The sequence below is a fragment of the Phalacrocorax carbo genome, chromosome 11 (assembly GCF_963921805.1).
Source record: "Phalacrocorax carbo chromosome 11, bPhaCar2.1, whole genome shotgun sequence".
In the NCBI taxonomy this organism is placed as follows: domain Eukaryota; kingdom Metazoa; phylum Chordata; class Aves; order Suliformes; family Phalacrocoracidae; genus Phalacrocorax; species Phalacrocorax carbo.
Window position 1 is genome coordinate 20,889,664 of NC_087523.1, and position 21,858 is coordinate 20,911,521.

A 21,858-nucleotide genomic window follows, 5' to 3' on the forward strand; every position below is an offset into this window, starting at 1 on the left:
CCAGACGGAAGGGCTGATTTTTGACTCATCCTTCATCCCACAGCCTAAGTGACACTCAGAGGAACAGGCACACCAACACCCTCTCTAGATACAGGGATATACTCCGACCTGCCCTGAGCATGCCCTGCACGCTCAGACCTGCCACACAGGGGATGACTCCCCAAACTCCCCCGCAGACCTAACACAGCAACCCACCCACACCACACAGGCCCTGCAGAAACACTCCCCAGAAACAATCCCCCTTACACACACACCCCCCATCTGAATATCTCGATACACCTCCCTTCCATACAGACCCTGTGTGAACCATATTTACACACAGCACATTAACTCCCAACACCCCCTCTACACACAGCACTATGCAAGAACCCCCCCAGCACACCCCTTTACACACACACCTCCACCCCCCCAAGCATGAACCCCAACACACATCCTCTGCATGAGACCCCTCAAGGAATCCCAACACCTCTTCTGCAATTAACCCTCCTTACACCTTCTTCCACACACATGTATAAAACCCCAAATTTCACCTGGTGCAACCCCCTCAAACACCCTTCTCCATACACACACCTTGTTCATTAACTTCCCCCTCTAAACACAGTGTGAGCTCAACACACCCTCCACAGACTCCCCAAACACTGTAAAAATGCCTAAACCCCCACCTTCCACACATCCACCATACACACACTGCATCCCTCCCCAACACCCCACGCCACACACTCAAGTCCCTGCACAGCCCTGACCACACCCCTGTACGCACACATTGTGCACAAACCCCTCAAAACACCCCCATACACAGAGTGCATAAATCCCTCCCACCCCCATTACGCACACTACATGAATCCCCCAGCACCCCTTGTTTTTCCATTCATACCCATTCACCCCAGTGGGAAACCCACATCACTCCTCAGCCACCCCCTGCACCCATTTGGGACCGCCCCCCCCCCCCAGCCCGGACAGACATGGGGACACCCTCAGATAGCCCCCCCAAGTGATGGACACAGCCACGTCTAGCCAAGAGTAAGACACACCCCTCTGGTGCATCTGCACCCGAGCGAGCTGGGGGACACCCCGGGGGCTGCCAGCCCCTGCGCTGCCACCCTCTCCCATGCCTCTCCAGAGGGGAAGGCAAACAGGCAGGTTCAGCACAGAGGGGCAGAAGTATCCCCCCCGCACGCCCGAGGAAATGTGACCTTAACGGCAGACCCAAGTGGTGCAGCCCCCTTCCTACCCCGCCTCCTCTGCACCAGACAGCAATGCTAGTTACCTTCCTCCAGCTCATCCATGCTCCCAATCTTCCGCGACCCATCGATGGTGTAAATGTAACGGACTCCCTGAGGCAGATTAATGTTGTCGGACAGGGACCGGGTCAGGTCAGCCAGGAGAGCATCAAAACTTCGGAAGCGGTCAGAGGACACGGCGTATACAATCCCCTTGAAGTAGCGGTCCCCGTTGCGATAGAAACGCACCTTCTTGGCTTTCTTCTCGTTACTCAGTGCCTGTAAGGTCCTGGTTCTGTAGAAGCTACAGTGAGCACTGTGAGTGGGGCTGGGCAACCCATTCATACGTGAGCCTCGCATGTTTCTGGACGCCTTGTCTCTTTCGTCAAAGTGTCCAAAATCAAGTTCCATAGTTTGGTGAACCCTAAAGATCTGAAGCTGAGCAGGAAGGAGATGGGGAGAGAAGGAGTGCAAAGGGACAGGTTAGAGCCAAGCGGAGCCACAATCCAGAGAGGAAAAAAAACGACACTAATGCAAGAGCTGTGTCTGGAGACGGACAGATGTATTTGGGAAGCGCCGACCCAGATTTGTATCGATTCTGGGGACTGAGGGTAGGAGTGGTCCTCGCATTTTGAAAAGGATCCAACTACTGGGGGCAGGGAACACGTTTCTAGAGAGCTGTCTGCTCCTGCACCTGGGAGTTTTCAAAGTGCAGTAAATTGGGACTTGGGGCCAAAGGGATACATGGCAATCGCAACTCAGCCCCCCAAAACTCATCCAAACACCAGTTGGCAACGAATTAAACCTCTGAGCCTTGTGAGGTTTCCTTTGACAACAGAAAACAAGGAGATCCCAGTAAGTCAGCCCTTCAATCTGTCGAATCACGGAAGGAACCAGAGCATCTGAATGTTTAACATTAGAATAAACTGGCATTTATGAAAGAATGGTCACAGGGGAATAAGCAGTTTCTTTGTGACAGCCTGTTCAATAAGGGTTAGCAATGAGATCCAGCCCACCCTTCCCCCTATCCGCAGCCCCCTCCTAGCCCATCAATCAATTCCCAGGACCAGCCTACATCTCTAAGAAGAAATGACTGGAAAGAAAAACCTGTCATTGAAACAAGGCTTCGATAAGCTCTTTTCAGCCTGAGTCTCCTCTGAATTGCATTTCTGCTCCCGTTTAATGAGGAGGAGAAAATAAAGGGGATATTTCCACCACCACCCCTTCCAGCCTTAAGTGATGTAATTGCTGGAAGTGCCCCTGCCCGAGGGACACGCCGCCCCTGCTAGCTCACCTTTCATTGTTCTGAGAGCGGGGGGCTCCCAGCGCAAGCCACTGGCACAGAAAACTGAGACTCGAGCTGACACCCAGCAAGCAGTGATCGCTACACAGTCTCTAGTTTATGCTCAAGAACAACCTTCCTCCTGCACCAAACCCCAACACAAAAGGAGGAGGAACCCCCAACCCCGCAACAGAAAGACCCTTCCACTCCCCCAGCACAACCAGGAACATGCAACTCACATATGTTGCTTGCATGTTAACACAGGGCAGAAAGGGGATTTACACCAGCACTTGGCAGCCAGGTATAAATCCAGGAAAAGCTGTTGCTATCTCTTCCCCACCCCTTACATTTGCCAGAACGAAGCTCCTTCCCTGTATTTTACAATGTCAACGTGACCTGTGCAAGAAAAATCATTGTCCGCAGACTGCAATAATGCAGAAGGTAACAATGCAGACAATCTGCACAGAAGCCCCAAGTTGGAAACATTTTCACCACGATGCCAGCTGGGGTAAATTCAGTCTGGTGTCACGCAGTGAACAATGAAACATCCAAGCAACTTCGGGAATGAATCAGAGGATGCAAGGGGTTCTGATTTTAAAATGAACTGCAGATGCTGTAAGGTACCAAGAGAAAGATTCCTCCTTTCTATCCAACATCTGTTACTTTTCTGCATGCAAGTCACTCAGAAAAGCTCTACTCACCGGTTTTCAGCACGCAGGGTGGAGATGCTGAGAGAAAGAAAACCAGGCTCACTCTGCCTTTGTTGTCTGAGCTCCAAGCAAGAAATTCCTGCCAGGGTGGATGAGACGCCTCCTAGGTCCTAGTGCCTTGTTCGATCCCTTCACGGTAACTTTGCCTCAGTGGTTTTTAATCTCATCAATTGCCGTCTCGTATTCTTCTGTGTTTGAGGGAAAAAAGGGTGTGTTCATCCAGGGCTGGAATAGGTTAACAGCTGGGTAAACAAAAAGTTTACAGGGGCAAGTTTTGGGGTGATGTTCTGAAGGCTGCAAATTTCCCCTTGGCTCTAGCTTCACCAAGGAAGCATCTGGCCCCACCAAATAAAAGAGCATAATCGGACTGATGTACCAACATTACAGGGAGGTCATGGCTACAGTCCCACAGAGCACTACAATACTGGCACGACTCCGCACTAGAAAAGCAACTAAGAAAAAAGTTGACCAGTGGAACTGGGCACAGTCCTGCTCCTATACTGGTTTTACACAGCATTCATGGTTTACACTGGCAAGCAGAAAGGGAGAATTCATTTGGTGGTTCAGCATGCAGCGTCCCTGAATAATTTTTCTCCATTAACATTGGACATAAGCCAGAGCTCTGAATCCCAGTTCATTCAAATCCCCAAGGGGTTCAGGATGGAGTCATTCGACACAAGCTTAACCCAACAGATTCAGCCTGGCTCATATCCCAAACTATGAGAAGTTTATTTTCCAATTCCATTGCAGGAGGACTCAGCTGTTACAAAATTGTACTGGGCTCTTTCACTTTGACAGCAAAATCTTTCACCTGCTTTCAGGATGGAGATTTCTGTCCTGCACTTAGAAAAGCAGCACCACTAACTCCACTGGTGCTGGTTCCATCTTTATTTTAGAAAAGAACAGGATTTGGAAATGGGAGGGTCTTCCCATCCGTAAAAGGGAATCTTTCCTAACAACACTGTGTCTGTTTTGAATGAAAACATCAAATTTTGTCATTTTGGCACATCACAGCAGTATCACATTTACACAGAAAAAGTTAGTCTTTATTCGAGCTTTGTATTTATTCCAGCTTTGTCTGCCCTGTACATATTAATCCAGGCAATGCTGACCAAACCCACTGAAAGCTCATTTTTGCCAGCAACTTTCATACATGACATCTGTAAAAAGTTTCGTATTCCCTGAAACCATCCTTTTATTCAAAGGCTTCCATGCATCCTCCACTAAAGCTGTTCCCTGCTCCCTTATGTGCTTGGTGGGATCACTACGGAGGAGACCATAGATCTCTTCCTTCCTCAAGAATTAGCACTTGAGAGGACCACAGGAAAGAGCAGGGTCTGTGCTCTCCAGGCATATTTCAGTAAGTCTCTGTATGCAGATGCAAGGGGTAGGTGGGACTTTAGGCCTTCTCATCCCATTAGATCCTATTCCAAATTAGATAAAACCCAGCTATTCATCACTGTGTGCTTCATCTGTCCATCATTAACAATTCTTCCCTATACCACAATATTGCTGTAATATAACTTTATTTATACCTTAAAATGTACCAAAGATAAATAATGCATGTGCTAAGTACAGTAACAGAAAGAATAGAGAAACAGAAACCAAATTCAGTCTTCAGTGGTGCACAGAGCTTTGACAGAGAAGAGGCAGACTGCTGGGGATGCTGTCTAAGGATGCGGATGCCTCCCCAGCGTAACCTGGCAGGGTGATGCAAACCCATGAGGTCAGTAGGATTGTACAACTTACCTCCCCAGTTTGACTTGTATGGAGCATTCTGAGGACAGCAAAGGGTCTCAAGCAGCATTAACAAACAGATGGCTTTTAAATTCTTTCTACATCTGAGACCATACCTGCTAGTGAGAAGGTGAAGCATGTCTATATGGACATACCTGCTTGGGACACTGCCAGAAGCTTTTTGGAGCATGGGCACTTCCTTTTAAAAGCAGAATTACTCCAGCAAGAGACCTGGTATTTGTTCCTGACTGAAGGATAAGGTTTCTATAGACGATGATGGTAATGTTCATCTTGGGTAAACCTCAAGTTGTTCCTAAAATGTGCCCAAATCACCTTCAGTACAGTTGTGCTCCTCTAATCCTGCCACAAGGCAAAAAGGATCTCAGCAGCCAGAGCATCAGAGGTGAAGAGCCCTGGAGCCAGAACAATTTCACATGTCCTCAGTGGAAACACACCATATTTGCTTCTCTACAAACAAGAACAGGATCAGCTCGTGCTACAGACATTGGCTGGGCTATGCAATAAGGCATAGAAAACAAACAGCTTTCTTGAGGAATGCAAGGTCCTGCTCCTGACTTCATTTCTGTTGGTCTGGCACAGAAGCTTCTTCACCAGCCTTGAGTTAATGCTAGTCAAAAGCTATTTACATCAGGAGAGACTCACCCTCTGAGACACCATAACCTAAACCATTTTAGGCAGCATGAGTGATTGAGAAGTGGAAAAAAGTTACCCTTCCCATCAATAATTTCATTTAGCTATAAAGGAAAGATAAATTTAGCTCTTCAGATTAAATTATCTGATTTAAATCAGGTGAATCATCTTTCCTCCAGGAAGCTAACATTTAGACTTTTGCCTGTGTAACTAAATCTGTATAAAGACATGTTTGTTGACATTGCTGAGCAACTGTGATACTTTGGAAAGGGACAGACTGGAGGTAAAAGGGATTTTGTGGCTGCTTTGTGCTAACTTTTTCACAAATACCTAGAAAATCCAGTTTCTAGCATCATTAGGATTTGCAGTCTTAAGTACTCTCTATGTCAACGCCCAGTTGCTTTGCTATACATCATCCTAACTTCTATAAAAAATTGCATCTGATAGTACAGCATGTTCCCCCATCAGGATATAAGTCAGGGTGATAAGTAGCTGAATCTGGCTGCACCACAGATGGCAATTCTGGAAAAAATTAAATCAAGTGATCACTGCTTTTGAAAGAAGTCTTGGATCAACATTTTCAAGTCCGTCTATTTAGATGCACATGTTTAATTACATTTCTTATTTTAACCTCTGTTGTTCTGGTCTGGTTTGAAAATGTCATCCCTGATCGCTGCTTTGAAAGCTTCGCTTGATGTGAACTTACACACCAAAACCCTCTGAAATGACAAATCACTATTTCAGGGCTCTGCCAAATGTGTCAAGGCACTCGAAACTGAAAGCCACAAAGCCAATGGCTCAGTCTTGACCCTACAGAGCAACAGGCTTTAAACCTGAATCTTCAAAAGAGCTGACAGTTCGTCGAAGAATTATCTATATCAGGCTATAGAGTTAAGTCTCTACATAATACTATGAGCTAATAAGCAACGGGGACTTGGCAGACTTTCACCACATAACATTTGTTTCCTTTGGAGATTTATTTTTACAGGGACCACACACATCTGAAAGTCTTTTAAATACCAATGCTAGTAAGCCAAAGTCAGCTCAGCTGCTGGGGAGAGAAGGGTGGAGGAATACCTCCAGAGCATAGTTTCACTACTCCAAGCCTTGTAACCATCTGCAGAGGCTGTTCAGACCCTGAAGTCAGAGGGCTGGACCCTTGTACAGCCTGAATCACTCAAAACCCCAGGGAGCAGCAAGGACAAAGTCTTCAGTCTGGAGAAGGAGAGGGTGGAAGCAGAGACTGGGCTCCAAGGCCACCTCTAGCAGCCAGCCAATGTGGGGCTCCTCACCTGTGCTCCACAGCACCAGCATTTCTTGGGTGAGACCTGTCATTCCTCCAGAGCCAGCCTCCAGACCCCAGAGGCTGGGTGAGTCAGTGCATTTGTGCACCCTTAGCAGATCCCCTCAATCTCAACAGATGACTTTGGCTTCAGATAAGCCCTGCTGAAATTTGGGAGAAAAAGGCCTTTACATCCTCTGGTGGATCAACAGGAAGCAGGCTGCAAGTGAAAAGGCCATTTCCTGTGCTAATAAGCCTCTTGTAAGCATCTGGAAACAATGCAGCTCATAATGAGTTATTCAATGAACTCACTCAAGACATTCCCAACACATCCAGATATGAGAAAGCATTATAATGCACAACAGTCATCCAAGAGAAAAATACCTTTTGCACTAGGTTTCTTCTGGCTCAGCCCCTCCTACAAGCAAATCACTACAATCACTAAATCCTTCCCGGCTGAAAACAAATTCCCTGATAGCAGAAAATGAAGCACCCCCACCCCCGTGCACACCCCATGATATCTTGGGTAAATCCTGCCAGACTCAGTGAGTTCCACAAGCCAAATTCTGGTGGCAGTTCTGTGGCAGCATTTTCACTTAACAGCAATTCGCAAAGCTTGCAGAAAGCCATGGAAACATCTGCCTGTACCCTGGAGAACATGCAGAACCCTCACAGAGGTTGTTAGTACATTTTTGCTGACCAAATTACATATGATTCACAGTCTGCAAGTCCCAGCCAAGGTCATGACAAACAGAACCACAAGAAAATCCAGATGTTTCCTTTCTCTAAGGTTGTCCATGTGCTGCATCGTAGTAGTTAGGAGACCATAACCAAGTAGTTAATAATTTATTGGTAATTTCATTTTATACAGTAATTCTAACTGAATACATGACTGCCAGCCTTTCTCAAAATGCCTGCTGAATGTAACATTGGTTTGAAGGACTTCCAAATATTAAACAATGGAAAGGAAAATCCCATCAAAGCCATCACAGGGAATCACATCACATTCAAGTTGAAAATGCAAGATGTTTCCTTTCAAACATAGATCCTTTCTGTCACTCTGAAGGCAGTGACTGTGAAGTCAGGTGCCACTGGAGGACTATTTGCAAAGGATCTCCAGACAGCCCATCTTACAAGCTTACAGATCACAACAATAGACCAGAAGTTGTTTTCATATGAGACTTCCACTCAGTACACTCAGTCAATGCCATCCCAGACCAAGCCCAGCAGAGGCAGCAGGATTTGCCACGAGTGTCCTAGGCAAATACCTTCTCATTATCACATAGTGAATGCATATGACCTACAAAATCAGCATTTTAAATAGAAGACAAAAAAAGATGCCTTCAGTGGCCTTAGGACAAAAACTAGAGGTCACAAGGTGGCAAATTGCCCCAACCTGGAGCTCTCAGACTATCGGTTTCATTATGAACCTCAATGTTACAAGCATCTGAGAGGTCCATGCACCCCAACACATTGCCCATAGGTAGACTCAAACAGGTCCACACTATCTCTGGAGCACATCCCACCTTACTGGTAGAAGGCTCACACCCTGGCACAGCCTGTGTTTGTGCCAACACATCTGGCCTCTGGCAGTACGGCACGGGTGCTGGAAAACTTCCAGGGTAGCTATAAGGCTCTAAGGAAACCTGTCTCTTGGCAGGAGATGAGTAATCAGTATTTAGAGCGTGGATTCTGGCTGAGCTCAGCTGTTGAGTAGAAGCTTTGAGCTCTCAGCTACATAGTAGGAATAATTGTCATTCAGCTTGCTCACCTCTTTCTACCAGCAGTAACAGCTGAGAGAGGCAGCTCAAAGAATTTTTTACACTCTCCAGGAAAGAAGATAGAGTGGGGAAATATTGCTTTTATGCTGGTGTTATTGTTTTTAGGGGATGGTTCAAATCAGTTTTATCCTAAAAATTCACAGAGAACAATAATAAATGGTGATTTCTTTTTTTCATGGCTGCAGCTACCGCTCAGCTATTTTGCTACTGTTCTTCAGGCACACATATTTATCTATAATTAACACTGATAATCATTGCTTTGCATCTGTATTGAAATTTAAAGGTAGATACAGCAATTTAAAAACTCATTTACCTAGATTAAAAGAAAAACTTATCTGCTCAAAGACTCATGCAAATTACAATACACAAGCACACTGAAAGACCATTGTTTAAACATGAATGAACTGAGATTTCTTGCTTGCATAGCTGCAGTCTCACATGCTAGAAAGACACAGGCTCATCTCAGTCGGGCAGAATGGAAAGACAATAAAACATGCTATAACAAGGTCAGCTCTGACCTCTTCAGTCCCCTTTCTCCAGCAACCAGACCCCACACTGAAAACTATCATACACTAAACCAAATCTGATTCTTCTTCTCCCAAAATTACTACCAGGCTTTGAAAAGCTGGGTCTTGTATGTAGCAGGCAGCAACACCCTGTTTCTAGTACAAGGCACCCTTGAGCACTGGGAGCACAGGAAGGAAGCAGGTTCCAAACACATTCTGGCATGCAAAGCCCTGTCCCTAGCAGCTATTGATGCATCCAGGGATTTTAGATACCTCCTGAGAACCTACACAGAGCTACGTGTATGTTTTATCTTTAGAGCAAAGACTACAGGATGAAACACTGAGACACTCTACCTTCTAAATAGCTCTATTTCAAGTACTGAAACTCTGATCTGAACTTCTGCTGCTCTTTCCCTGTTCCCTCCGTGCATACCAGAGCTGTGCTGACAAGTGAGAGATGGCTTCAGGAAGAAGTTCTCCTCCTTGTCTACAGCATGACCATCAAGAGACAAGCACGGGGCATCCTCCTGCTCCATTAAAGTCCCTGAACAGACTTCACTGGAGGGAAGCATCTCATCCAGCAGGGAGACAATGACTATCAGTGCTTTGGTGCTGACCTTTTTAGGAAAAAAAGTAGTTCCCTTTTCTTTTGAACATCTGCAGCACACTGAAAACTAGGCCATTGTTTAACATCGCAGGGCAGCACTAGATGATTTGGGAGCTATTGGGCTAGAAGCCGACACCAGAAAATCCAGTGCCGATTCTGATGATATTTTATCATCAGATTACACAGGCTCTGTTCATTAGGAAGCCCCCCCAATGTAAGATAAAATATTATTACACGCTGCTTATAGATTATTTGTTCTTCCTCATTAGATGAAATTCCCAGCCTGGAAAACTTTGTGAACCACAGTACAATTGAACAGGAGAATAAGAACCATACCAGAACATCAGGACTAGTATTCCAAAGTCTGGATCATGAACCAGTTCAGAAGAAACTCCTGGTGTCATGTGAAGGTGCTGTCAACTACACTTCTGACTCAATGAGCTCTCATAAGGGCTACCAATACCAGCTACATAAACACACAAATTGAGCAAGAATAGGAGCTCAGGCATCAGATAAAGCAGGTTTCCATTTTAAACTCAGTTCTAAGCAGTTATTGGTAACCACAGAGCTAGAACCAAAAAGCAGCTACTTGCAAGCCACAAGGGAATAAGTATGTTTCTGGGACCTCAAACTCCAGAGAAACAAGCCCTAGAGCCACTTACTGTTGAGTGTGTAATGGGACCCTGCTCTCCCTGCATTCTGAATTTGAGGGTGGTCTTTACATGGGATGCATGGGGGCACATGGCTCAAGTCAGAAAAATCAATTAATGGAATGCTGTGGTAGTCAAAAAAAAAAAATCAGGTCCAGTCCTGCCTAGCTGAATAAAAAGAATATCAGTAGCAGAATGGCTTTACCAAGGGCCCTGTGAGCTATAACCCCAGTCCTTTTCTCCATTAGCATCAGCTAAACTACAAAGGCAAAGGCCCTCCTGCCGCGATAGTCTTATGCCCCCGGAGCTGTGTGTACCCTGTTAAGTCCCAGCAGAACATTACCATCCCACCTTCATGCCATGGGATAATGCTATATTACTATATAATTGCTACTGCCACTACTTTTATCCATCTCCTGCTTTATTCTAACCACCAGAGAAAGGCAGATGAGCAGACTGCAGCCCCACTATGGATACAGGGTACAGCCGTAAATACTAACAGGCCATTATTTTGTTCTTTGTACCCATGAAGCACTCTACTGCTCTGAGTTAAAGTTTTATTCTGTTTCAAATTAGAAATCCAAACTCTTTTTGAATTAGGTGACTTCCACTCACTAAGCAACCCAAAAAGTATTTTCAGTTTGATCCTTACAGTTATTAACCCTGAAAGCACATGGAACACTCTGCTCAAATACCTCTTACTCAAGATTAATTCAAGGCCCACACCACAACTCGAATAGCCTTTGCACGTCTCCTGGGCAGAGTCATGACTTGTTTCATTGTGGTCACCCTGCAACGATCCAGCCCTCTGCACTGCTGACTGGCCCAAATCGCCAGTTTGTGGGCTAAGCCTGGAGACATAACCCTGAAAGAGAATTATGAAAGGCAGTGCCTGTCTGACTTTTAGCCCACACTAGCCCAGTCATCTCCAGGCTGGTCACACCAGAGATTCTCTCACTCTCTTCTTTATAGCACGCTCGCTTCACTTTGGGATATCCACTTTAGGCCTCCTTCCGTGCCTTGTCCACAGATGTGTGAAAGGGGGACCTGTAGAGTGAGGTCTATAGTACTTCCCGCAGCACTAATCACAATCCACATCGCACACACACCGCTCTCATAGATGTAGTAACACCCATACACATCGGCTCCCCGCGAGGTTGGCAGATGTACCAGGAAATCCGAGGCACAGAAGATGCGCAAGTTCAGTGCACAAAAGGGGACGTCCACTGCGCCTTGCAAAGCAGCACAGACCTGCAGAGCGCCCACTCGAGCAATCGCTGTGTGAGGACCTCCCTCCAACCCTCATCCGCAGGGTGCCGCTTCCCGGTGCCATAGGTGTCTGGAAGGCAACAACGATGCCACCCTGTGGTAAAACTGAGCATCAGGAGTGGAAACTGATTCCTGTCCGGGTGCTGCTCGGTTTGGAGTTCGCTGCTCACAGCCGTGCTGTTGGGTCCCTAGAAAGGAGAGGAAGGCTGCAGTCACTGTGCTCTAGTGGCAGCGCTGCTGAGCTGTGGGCCATTCAATCTCAGCAAGGACTTGCAGGAACAACAGCTAGTCCATCATTTGTAGGAACTGCTATGGCAAGAAAGAAATGAATCACCTCTCCTTCCACCTCCTGGGCATGGCAGCAGGAAGCTAGGAAAGATCCTGGCTTTTTTGGCTTGGTGATGTGCGAGGACACCGCAAGCTCTGAAGCATGCCCACTGCCTCCAACCCAGTGAGCAGCAGCATAAGCCTTGCCCTTACCCAGCTACAGAACTGACAACTGCGTAATGGCTATTCATCAACATAATATGCAGTGTCTGTTCAGCATCACACTGCATCCTGCCAGAAATGATCACTTGTGATCAGAAATTCAGGTAAAACTGAGCTAAACATTTAGTATTTAATGATAATGGATTTAATTCAAACAAACTGGTAGCTCATAGTCTTGTGTTTCAACTTCCTCTTATCAACCCAACTCCTATAATTTGGTTATTCTTCCTACAAGTTTCAGCTTAGATGTATTGGGTTGGCGTGGCAAGGTTTGGTAGTGGGGGGCTGCAGAGATGCCTTCTGTGAGAAGCTGCCAGGAGCTCCCCCACATCCAACAGAGCCAACGCTGGCTGGCTCCAAGATGGACCCACCGCTGGCCAAGGCTGAGCCCATCAGCAACTCTGGATAACATGTTTAAGAAGGGGGGAAAACTGCTGCGCAACAGCAGCTAAGAGAGAGGAGTGAGAATACGTGAGAGAAACAGCCCTGCAGACACCAAGGCCAGGGAAGGAGGAGAGGGAGGAGGTGCTCCAGGTGCCAGAGCAGAGATTCCCCTGCAGCCCACGGGGAAGACCATGGTGAGGCAGGCTGTGCCCCTGCAGCCCATGGAGGTTAATGGTGGAGCAGAGATCCACCTGCAGCCCATGGAGGACCCCACACTGGACGAGGTGGATGCCCAAAGCAGGCTGGAACCCAGTGGAAAGCCAACACTGGAAGAGGTTTGCTGGCAGGACTTGTGACCCTGTGGGGGACCAACACAGGAGCAGTCTGCTCCTGAAAGACTGCACCCTGTGGTAAGGCCCACATTTGAGAAGCTTGTGGAGGGACCCCAAGCTAGAGCAGGGGAAGAGTGTGAGGAGGAAGGAGCATCAGAGACAACATGTGATGAACTAACCGCAAACCCCATTCCCCTGCACCACTGGGGGGAAGGAGGTAGAGAAATCAGGAGTAAAGTTGAGCCTGGGAAGAAGGGAGGGGTGGGGGGGAAGGTGGTTTAAGATTCAGGTTTTATTTTTCATTACCCTCTTCTGATTTGATTGGTAATAGATTACTTTCCCCAAGTCAAGTCTATTTTGCCCATGACAGTAATTGGTGAGTGATCTCCCCCTGTCCTTATCTCAACCCACAAGCCTTTAGTTGTATTTTTCTCCCCCTACCCAGCTGAGGAAGAGAGTGGTAGAGCAGCCTGGTGGGCAGCTGGCATCCAGCCAGGGTCAACCCACCACAACAGACTAAGCACAATTGTTTTTTTTCTTGTGGCCCATTGGGTGATGACAGTAAGAAACCATTTCAAGTTAGAACAGACACTAGGCTTCCTACACGACAACACAGCTTTCTTCCCTTTAATGGAAGGTCTACTAAGCCAGTACAGACAATTGGTTGAAGGACTTGTAAAGCACGTGAAGAGAAGAAGTTGCCAGGCACTTTCACTTCAGGCTTACTTGACCCCCTTTTGTAGATGTCCTTCTCTTTGCTACCCCCAGTAGGAAGCAGTTAAATACAGTGCCAGCAGATGGCAACCCAATAAGAGTTTCTCTCTGTAACACTGAGCCATGCAGGCCAGCAGCATGCACAGCCAAAAGCATCTGCTTTCTTGCCTCAAAGCAGCAAAAGGGTCAGAGAAGACATTCCATGTCACTGCAATCAAATCTTTGAAGGAGCTCAGAGCCTAAAGAGAATATCATGGGTGTTTTAGACTCCAGCCAACCACTCTGCAGAACAGACCTCCATGGTATTCCCTGAACAACCCATTCCATTGCCTTTAACTCATTCCATAAAATTCTTACTAGCTTCTCAACACTAGCACATAGGAAGTTCACACCACATGCATGTGGTCACCGACTGCTGTGCCTTAGCACTGCCAGAGTCTCCCTTTTTACTTCCACACCCTTGATGAAGATTTTATGCAAGTGGTTTCCTTTGAGCAGCGCTGTCCAAAGCACAGCTTTGAATACACACACATTGGCATTTCAGGCAGCATACAACCACATGCACACAGCCCATTTTCTACAAGTCCCCATGCCCAGGATTTCCTTTTGGCTAGCTCCAGGACAACTACTTTATGCTGTGAATTCCTGTTCAGGCACATTTCCCTCTCCCTTCAACAGCTCATTTTCTGCATGCAACCCTTAAACACCTAATACCACATTTTCAGTATTGCTTTAAGCATTCAGAGTCTTCCTGGATCTTCAGAGGCTGTTAGGCAGCAGATCAGATGTTCCCTGCAGAGTTCACATACTGCCTCTTTTGAGGGAGCAATGCTTGCCCACAACCCCAGGGCACCCAGGGACATCAGCACCCCAAGGACTGAAGCTAGAGCACAAATTCAGACAAGCCATAACCCACATGCTGTTCATCCATGTTTCATTCAATAGCTCAGCTCCGTACTGAGAGGGGCCAGCTCAAGATGCTTGCTGACTACACCTTACCAGCCTGGCCTACACAGAGCACATGAGGAATGGCTGTTCAAGATGAGAGCCCAGTCTATTCTTCAGCCTGTGCTGCTGCAGTTATAAAGGGGAGAGTTTAGATCTGAATCCATGGAGACTGCTCAGTCTTCCCAGCTCTTGAACAAACCCCTAATAAACCCAGGCACATGCTTCACCAACATGAGTTTTCTTGAGAAAGGATAAAATTGAAAAATATCCCTACACAGGGTGATAACTAGCAGGACAAATGCATATGGAAGGACTACTTGAAGTGACCATTTTGGAGTCATTAAAGGGGATAAAAGTGAGCTGCCTAGCAAGGGAGAAGATTACAGCAACATCTAGCTGATTAGTAGGGTAGGAGATAGGAGGTCCCATTCATTGAACTACTGACAGAGCTGGTGCTTTTAATTAGGATCTGGAGTTGCTGTGTTGGAGGGCTGCTTTCCATCCCTTCACCCAGGACAGAGATTAGCAGCAGTTTTATGTTAATTTATGTTGGCTGAAGAACTAGTAATTTTAGGAGACATTTAAATTTCAGAGAGGGACTGCTTATTAATATTCAGCTTGCTCCTATAAATATATTTCTAATCCACTGTAGGATTTAGTGCATTGTGGATGTCAGTATGTCTCTACGCACATTGGATTTATTACAAAGCAGGGGTTATGTTAGGTCATGTGAGTCTCAGACAGGAGCAAGCCTGTGCTGTGGCAGGGGTGGATGCTAGCTCACTAGCTGCATGGCATGGAAGGTGGCATATCTGTGTTTCTGCTAGAGTGATAGGAGCTGGACGAGTCCCAGGACAAGCACACGATAGCTTATAAGCAGCTGCCACAAGCAACAGTCCTTTCCTCAATCTCTTGAGCTTCCCATCCTAACTTCAAGTTACTGCTCCTCAACAGAGAGGACAGGTTAGCTTTTTCTTATGCTTCTTTAGGGGCTCTCACAGCAAAATTACTTCTGAGATTCTTATTCGCATAATAACTCTTCTCTCAGTCTTGTTTCCCAAATACCTTTATATCTCTTTGCCCCAAAGGGATGTAGATAGCTCTAACCCAGACTGTACTTGTTAATACAAAGCAATTACCCATCACAGTTTCAACTTTGCTACTCCCTACCAAAACTCTGCTCTCCAGTTTAGCCACAATCCAGCTGAATATAGACATCCCAGAAGTGGCACAATTTTCTAGACTCCCCTCATACACTGAGCTTGCCACATGCTTCCACTCATTTTCCCATCAATAATAACTGGTTCCAGGGTAAGCAAACTTTTCCCTACAGCTGGCCCAAACAAGTTTTAGCCACAGCAGAAGCAAAGTATTTGTTGGTTTGGCTGCCCTATTGTAAAGACCCTGGTGTTTGCAAAGTGTCCAGAGTATATACAATGGGATCCATGAGCCAAATAATGACATAGAGGACTTAAGGCCCTGGATCTAAGGGGATAAGATTTCTAGAGCACTGAAACAAAGAGCATAATATGAGTCAAGTAATACCATTCCAAACAACCACCAGTAAGTTACTCACAGTTAGGAGAGGCTGTATCATACAGGCTGGCAAAAGAGCTTTTGGTTCACTTATGTTCTGCACATCCACTGGAAAAAACAGCCATGGAGTAGATAAAACTAGGGGTGAGCCAGCCTAAAGTGACAGTCATCATCAGACTAACAACACCAAGGTGGAGAGGTGCTACTACACCTTCATTAGAGAACGGTCTGCTCCATACCTCAGTCAGGAAGCCCTGGAGCAGATTCAGAGTGATGTTAGAGGAAGATGTTTTAAGTAGCAGGAAACACATCCTTCAGAAATGAAGCAGGCAAGAACTCATTCTAGTATAACTATTCCCTGAAGTAAATAGCATTGGATTTGTTTCTGGAATAACTAGCTCATTACCTCAGCCTGTGACAGAGGCAGCAAGTGCCAGCCATCTGGAGCACTAGATGGCCCATTGCCAGCATAGCTCTGATGCTGTGAAAGAGGTGAGTTAAAGCAATGAGCACATGTACAGCATAGGCAGAAGGGAGAGCAAGGAAAGGAAGATATAAGAAAAACACAAGTGAGAACTACTCTTAAAGAACCTGCAATTGAGGTCTAACTAAGAGCAAGCAGATGCTGGAAACAAGATTATCTTCGTGCTAGCAAGCAGACTAGAAATAAGGGAAAAGGTGAGCGAACTAGAGAGCAAGGTTAGAGAAAGGGATCCAGGAAAGTGCTTAACCCCCTGCACTGAGGCAGGAAGGCCCTGAACAGAGACAATGCCATGACCTGAACACCAAAACCACAACAGGAGCATCACAACACAGTTCTGTCATACTTGCAGACAGAAAGCTTGTCTCCCCTGTTAAGGGAGCCCAGAGTGTGCAATGCTCAGCACACAGGCTTCCTGAAGCCTCTGCTTGGTGTCTTCAGCACAAGCCATCACAAAGGCTTTCCTTACCTTACTCTGCTACTACAGTACAAAAAGCACTCAGGTGAAACCAGATATTTTCATAGCCTAAAGCTTTTTTCTTTTTCAGATTAAAAGCCAGTACTACAACTAGCTTATCAGCATAGAAACACTTGCTCTCTAACCACAGACACTTTCTAGAAACAAAGGTAGAAAAAAAACCCCAATCTCCCCATTTTTTTTGTCCTCCCCCTAGCTCCAACATAAAAGAAACACTACCTACCACATACAGAACAAAGCCTCAAATTACCCAGGCCTAGCAAATTTAACAGAGAAAAAAAATAGCTACCAGAACTTACTAAATAACCTGCCCTCCAGTAAGACTTTACATACCTTTTAAATAGAGGCTTGCTGGCAAGGATTTGTTCAAAGCAAAACCCAGGTGTGGCCATTCAGAGTACTTAAAGGAAATTGGGTAGGATGATTTCCTTCCCCTAGTATTTCTGATAGTGGTTTGGTAAGGCTACGGTAGAGAAATTGTAACACTTCAACAGTATATGAGATTTGTAATAGCCCACAATACAAGAAGCCTTTTTCTCTATTCCACTATTGTGGGCTCTCAAAGTTTGAGCTTTCTGTACTGCAAGGGGTTACAGTCAAAATCTGAATATACAAGTCAGGGCAGCTGTGTTTGTCTTTTGTTGATGTGAAGACATCAATCACCCTGTGGCACTCTCCTCTTGAAAAGTCAAGGTCCCTAGCGAGCATCTCCCACTACTCTGCCTCCTCCATTTTTTTCTTCCTTGTTCCCTCAGGCTCCTTAAAGAAAAGTGTTCTACTGTTTAGGAAACTGCATGTGAGAGTCATGCCCGTGGAGACCTAATGTGATATTGCTGTGCTGCAGAGCGGGGATCCCTTTCTCTGGAAGCAGGGGAGAACAAAGCTTTCCCTGTAAAGGATAGGCAAGCTGTTTTTAAGGTGAAACATGACAAAGAGTTTTGCCCTTTCCCCCCCAAATTAAAATGTGCTGGTTTGGGCTGATTCTAGGGAGAAAATATTATTTCACCAGCTAATCAGGAGGCCACCAGCTACCACTGATTTAGCCAGCCACAAACTAGGAAGCTAGGCCAGATCAGGGTTTGTCTGGTTTTGTGCATCACAGACCCAGCGAGACAGCTGCTTCTGAAGCTGCTGTAAAACCTGAGCAGTAACACTTGGGCAATAACCTACCCCCAGGCTGTTTGTCAGCCCCAGAGGGCTGGTGGTTGCTCCACGCTGTAAAGTTTTGGCAGTTGCTGATGCTGCATCAGGCCCCTTTTATGTCAGCTACCAGCTTTCAGGGTCTTGGTTTTTAGTTCCACTTTCTGCTGAAGAGTCTCAGTGAATCTGCACTGTCAGCTACAAAAAACTATTTTACTCTTTTATAAATTCATAAATACTTCTTGTGTAGTATTTATTGTCTAAATAGCTTGCTAAATGTTCTGGAGCCCTGAGATCCTTGACAGTATCCAGAAACAATGACTTGTAGAGGTTATTTAGAAACTTTCAACTAGCATCCACTATACAAAGTGGTTGTCACTGGATACTCCTGTTTATTACTGCCTATTGATGGCTATTGCTCTTTAAAAATTAATATCGACACCAAATAAAACAACATAATGGGATATGCAGTGAAGATGTGGTTGATATTTTGGGCTTCTAGCACACCAATCTATTCTTTTTCAGTGACAGAAATCTCAAATGTAATGAAATTATTATTGCTGTGGATTAAATATCAGCCAGATCGTATGCTCAGTGAGACCTGAACAAACCTTTTATCACTGCAGGGATTTCACAGATGTAAATGGAAATAGAATGTTGTTCTACTCTCTGCACCCCAGCAACTAACTTGGACAAAAAGATGGGTGGCAAGGAAAAAAGAGCCTTGGCATTCAAATGTCTCGCTCATGAACCTGATCATGTGGTTGAGGAAGCTGGGGAGCTTCTGGATACAGCAAAAGGAAACCTTCAGTGAAAACTCACAGCTATTATGAATCCAAATGCACTTTGAGTTCAGAGGCAGATAAAAATGAGGATCAGGAGTGTTTCAAAGGAAAAAGGGCAAGATGATGGCTTTGCGTTGTAATTCTTATTGCACCTTTGCACGTCCTTCCTACTTTGGCTCTTCATCCCCTGGAGAAAGCATGACTACAGGTGATAAATTTGAGGATCAGTCCACTCTCAAAGGAAAAAGTAGATAACAGAAACAAGCAAAGCCCTCAGAGGAATTACGAACTCAACTGGAGATAGCATTTCAGGACTGGCCAAGACAAAGCACATTTCTAGCCATTTCTCTCATCCTGCTGTCCTAATAACTTCTTGGTAGTTGCCGGTGCTGCATCAGGTCCCTTTTATGTCAGCTACCAGTTTTTTGGGGCCTTGGTTTTAAGTTTAAGTTATTTAAGTTGCACTTTCTGCTGAAGAGTCTCAGTGAATCTGCACTAAAACAGCTACAGCAGTTGCTACCCCAGCCGAGTTCCCTGCTTGGTTCTTGTTCTCCACCACTCTCTCACTGTCATCCTCAGCTAGTTCTGCCATTACTTGCATCTCATGGATTTTAACTTATTATCTATTACTCATCAAACATATTAATTACAGAGATGATTGCTTTTATCTGCTGCAGTCCCAGAGAGATTTGGAGATTCATGGCTGCATAATGCAGTTTGACATCACCTGCCTCTGAGGAAGGGAGAGTGGTGGCTAAGAGGCAGCTGTTTTGCAGGGAATGTTACTGAAGGGCATCAGTATGATGGAGGCTGGAGCCCTTACAGATGGGAGAGTAAAATCTCCTGAAAGTTGTTTTATTCCATTGTATAGGTCATTAGTGCAACTCAGCAGAGATCTCTCCAGTAGCCTCCAAGGGGGTCCTGGCAAAGAAATGTCTGCTGCAGCAAGCAAAGGGTATGGGTGCTTTTCTCTTTCAGCATTTCGTGTATGATCTCTTTCCTTTTCTGCTCCTGCTTTCAACTCTCCAACTGGCACAGCTTTCACGGCAGTGCTCTGCACTGGGCACTGTTGCAGTGATTGGGAGTGGTTTGAGGCTGCACCACCTCCCTGCTAGGCAAGAGAATGCCTATCACAATCCGGGTACAAAAGAAGGCACACAGTCCTCTGGTAGCACAGACCTGAGGTCTTGGGTATGGAGGATTTATCTTCAAATAGATTGGTAGTTGCGAGGGCCAAAAGGAACTGTGAGATCCTCAAGTCCTTAGTTGGATCCTTAGTGTAACACTTCAGTAAAGATGTAGAGCCAATAGCCATTACACCACTATGATTTCTAATGGGAAAATATCCAAGCTTAATCTAAAGACGTCAACAGCAGAAAGCATCATGTCCATGGGTTTTGTTTGAGGTGGCACCCTGGCTGCAGTTGCTCTGGGAAAAAGTGTCTATAGGCACTTAAAGAACAACTCTTCCAGCTCCTGGGGAAAAGAATGTGGTTTCCAGGCCAAACCTGAATGCATTTCTTGTCCAAGAAGATATTTATTAAAATTTCATCCAGTTCTTTCAGGCAAAACCTGCTAAAAAAAAAGAAGCATAGGTGAGGGATGGAAAAACTGTAAGAAGCCAGGATAAGGAGCCCCAGTGTAACAGCTGAGCAGAGAGGAATCTCTCTCTGCTGCCCCTGTCTGAGAACAGGAGATGCTGCCTCCAGTAAGTGACCAAGGAGTTCTTATAGCTTTATATCTTCTTCCAGAAATCAATATATCTCTCTTCTTTATGGCAGGATCTCCAGGACCTCTCTAATGAAAAGCACCTTTTTTGTTTCCCTGAGGTCATCTGTGCTGGGAAGAAGGTCACGCTTCGCTGGTTTCAGTCATCTAATGAAGGAAGGGGCTCTGTGAGTAAGCAGGTAGCTGAGGAGCTGATCTTTGGTGAACAGAGCAAATTTCATTTGTGCAAAGAGGAACGTGGGGCTTAGGCTGAATTATCAAATGAATTATAACAACAGATCACTTGCCTTTGCACTGATGTAATTATCAAAGATTTTCCAAGTGAAAGAAGGGGGGAACCAGAGGAGGGACAGAGCATTTCCTGAGGGCAATGTCAGCTTGCCAGTTGCATCCCTTACCTGGAGATGTTAGGCCAAGGCCATTAAGGAAAGGTGAGATGTTGTGATCATTTGTGATGGTTTGTGTTGCCAGGCACCAGCTTTTCCATGACATGGCATATATATTGGCATATAGAAATAAATGTGTAAATCAAAGTATTCAAGTGAAAACAGAACACTGAAGGCCACTTTTGTCCCCAGAACAAAGACAGTCAGCCACCATCATGTGTATTAAAGCCACATCAGACATAAAGATGGGAGAGCAAAGAATTAAGCCAGTTTCACAAGTGTTTAACTGAGAGAAAACTAAGTGCTAGGAGAGAAATCACAGAATCACAGAATCTCAGGTTGGAAGGGACCTCAGGGATCATCTAGTCCAACCTTTCTGGGAAGAGCACAGTCTAAACAAGACGGCCCAGCACCCTGTCCAGACGACTCTTAAAGGTGTCCAACATGGCCGAGTCAGCCACTTCCCTGGGGAGATGGGCCTCATCTTCAACACACCACCGAGTATAGGAACCATTTAAGGATAAAATGTTATGCCCTTAGAGGATATTGGCAAGATTACCTAGAAGGCATCCAAACTTCCAGTTTAAATCAGCATGGGAAGATGAAGGGTGCTGAAGACTATTGTAGGCAAGATGATCTGCACCAGCCTAGCAGCAATACAGAGTTCAAAAACAGTGGGATCAAAAAATATATCCAAACCTTTTAAACCATAGCTGCATGAAAATTGGCAGCACCCAACAGATTTCTGGGAGAAACAGCAGT

General features: G+C 45.6%; 1 protein-coding gene across 5 annotated transcripts in view; it reads right to left on the reverse strand.

Annotated features, from left to right (window-relative positions):
* The window catches only part of DCX (doublecortin), a 105,074-nt gene extending 84,533 nt beyond the window's left edge, over positions 1 to 20,541 (reverse strand). For 2 of the 5 annotated variants that reach the window (XR_010374844.1, XM_064463372.1), the window contains exons 1-2: positions 3,204 to 3,454; positions 1,268 to 1,658 (exon numbers count right to left, since the gene is read on the reverse strand). Coding sequence is in view for 4 of the 5 variants with exons in the window: in XM_064463372.1 (XP_064319442.1) it covers positions 1,268 to 1,631 (364 nt within the window). In the remaining variant the exon portion in view is untranslated. Of the gene's footprint in view, positions 1 to 1,267; positions 1,659 to 3,203; positions 3,455 to 19,134 lie in introns of those variants that run through there. The other 3 variants (XM_064463373.1, XM_064463371.1, XM_064463369.1) reach the window with 2 other exon arrangements.
* Positions 20,542 to 21,858: the final 1,317 nt, after the last annotated feature.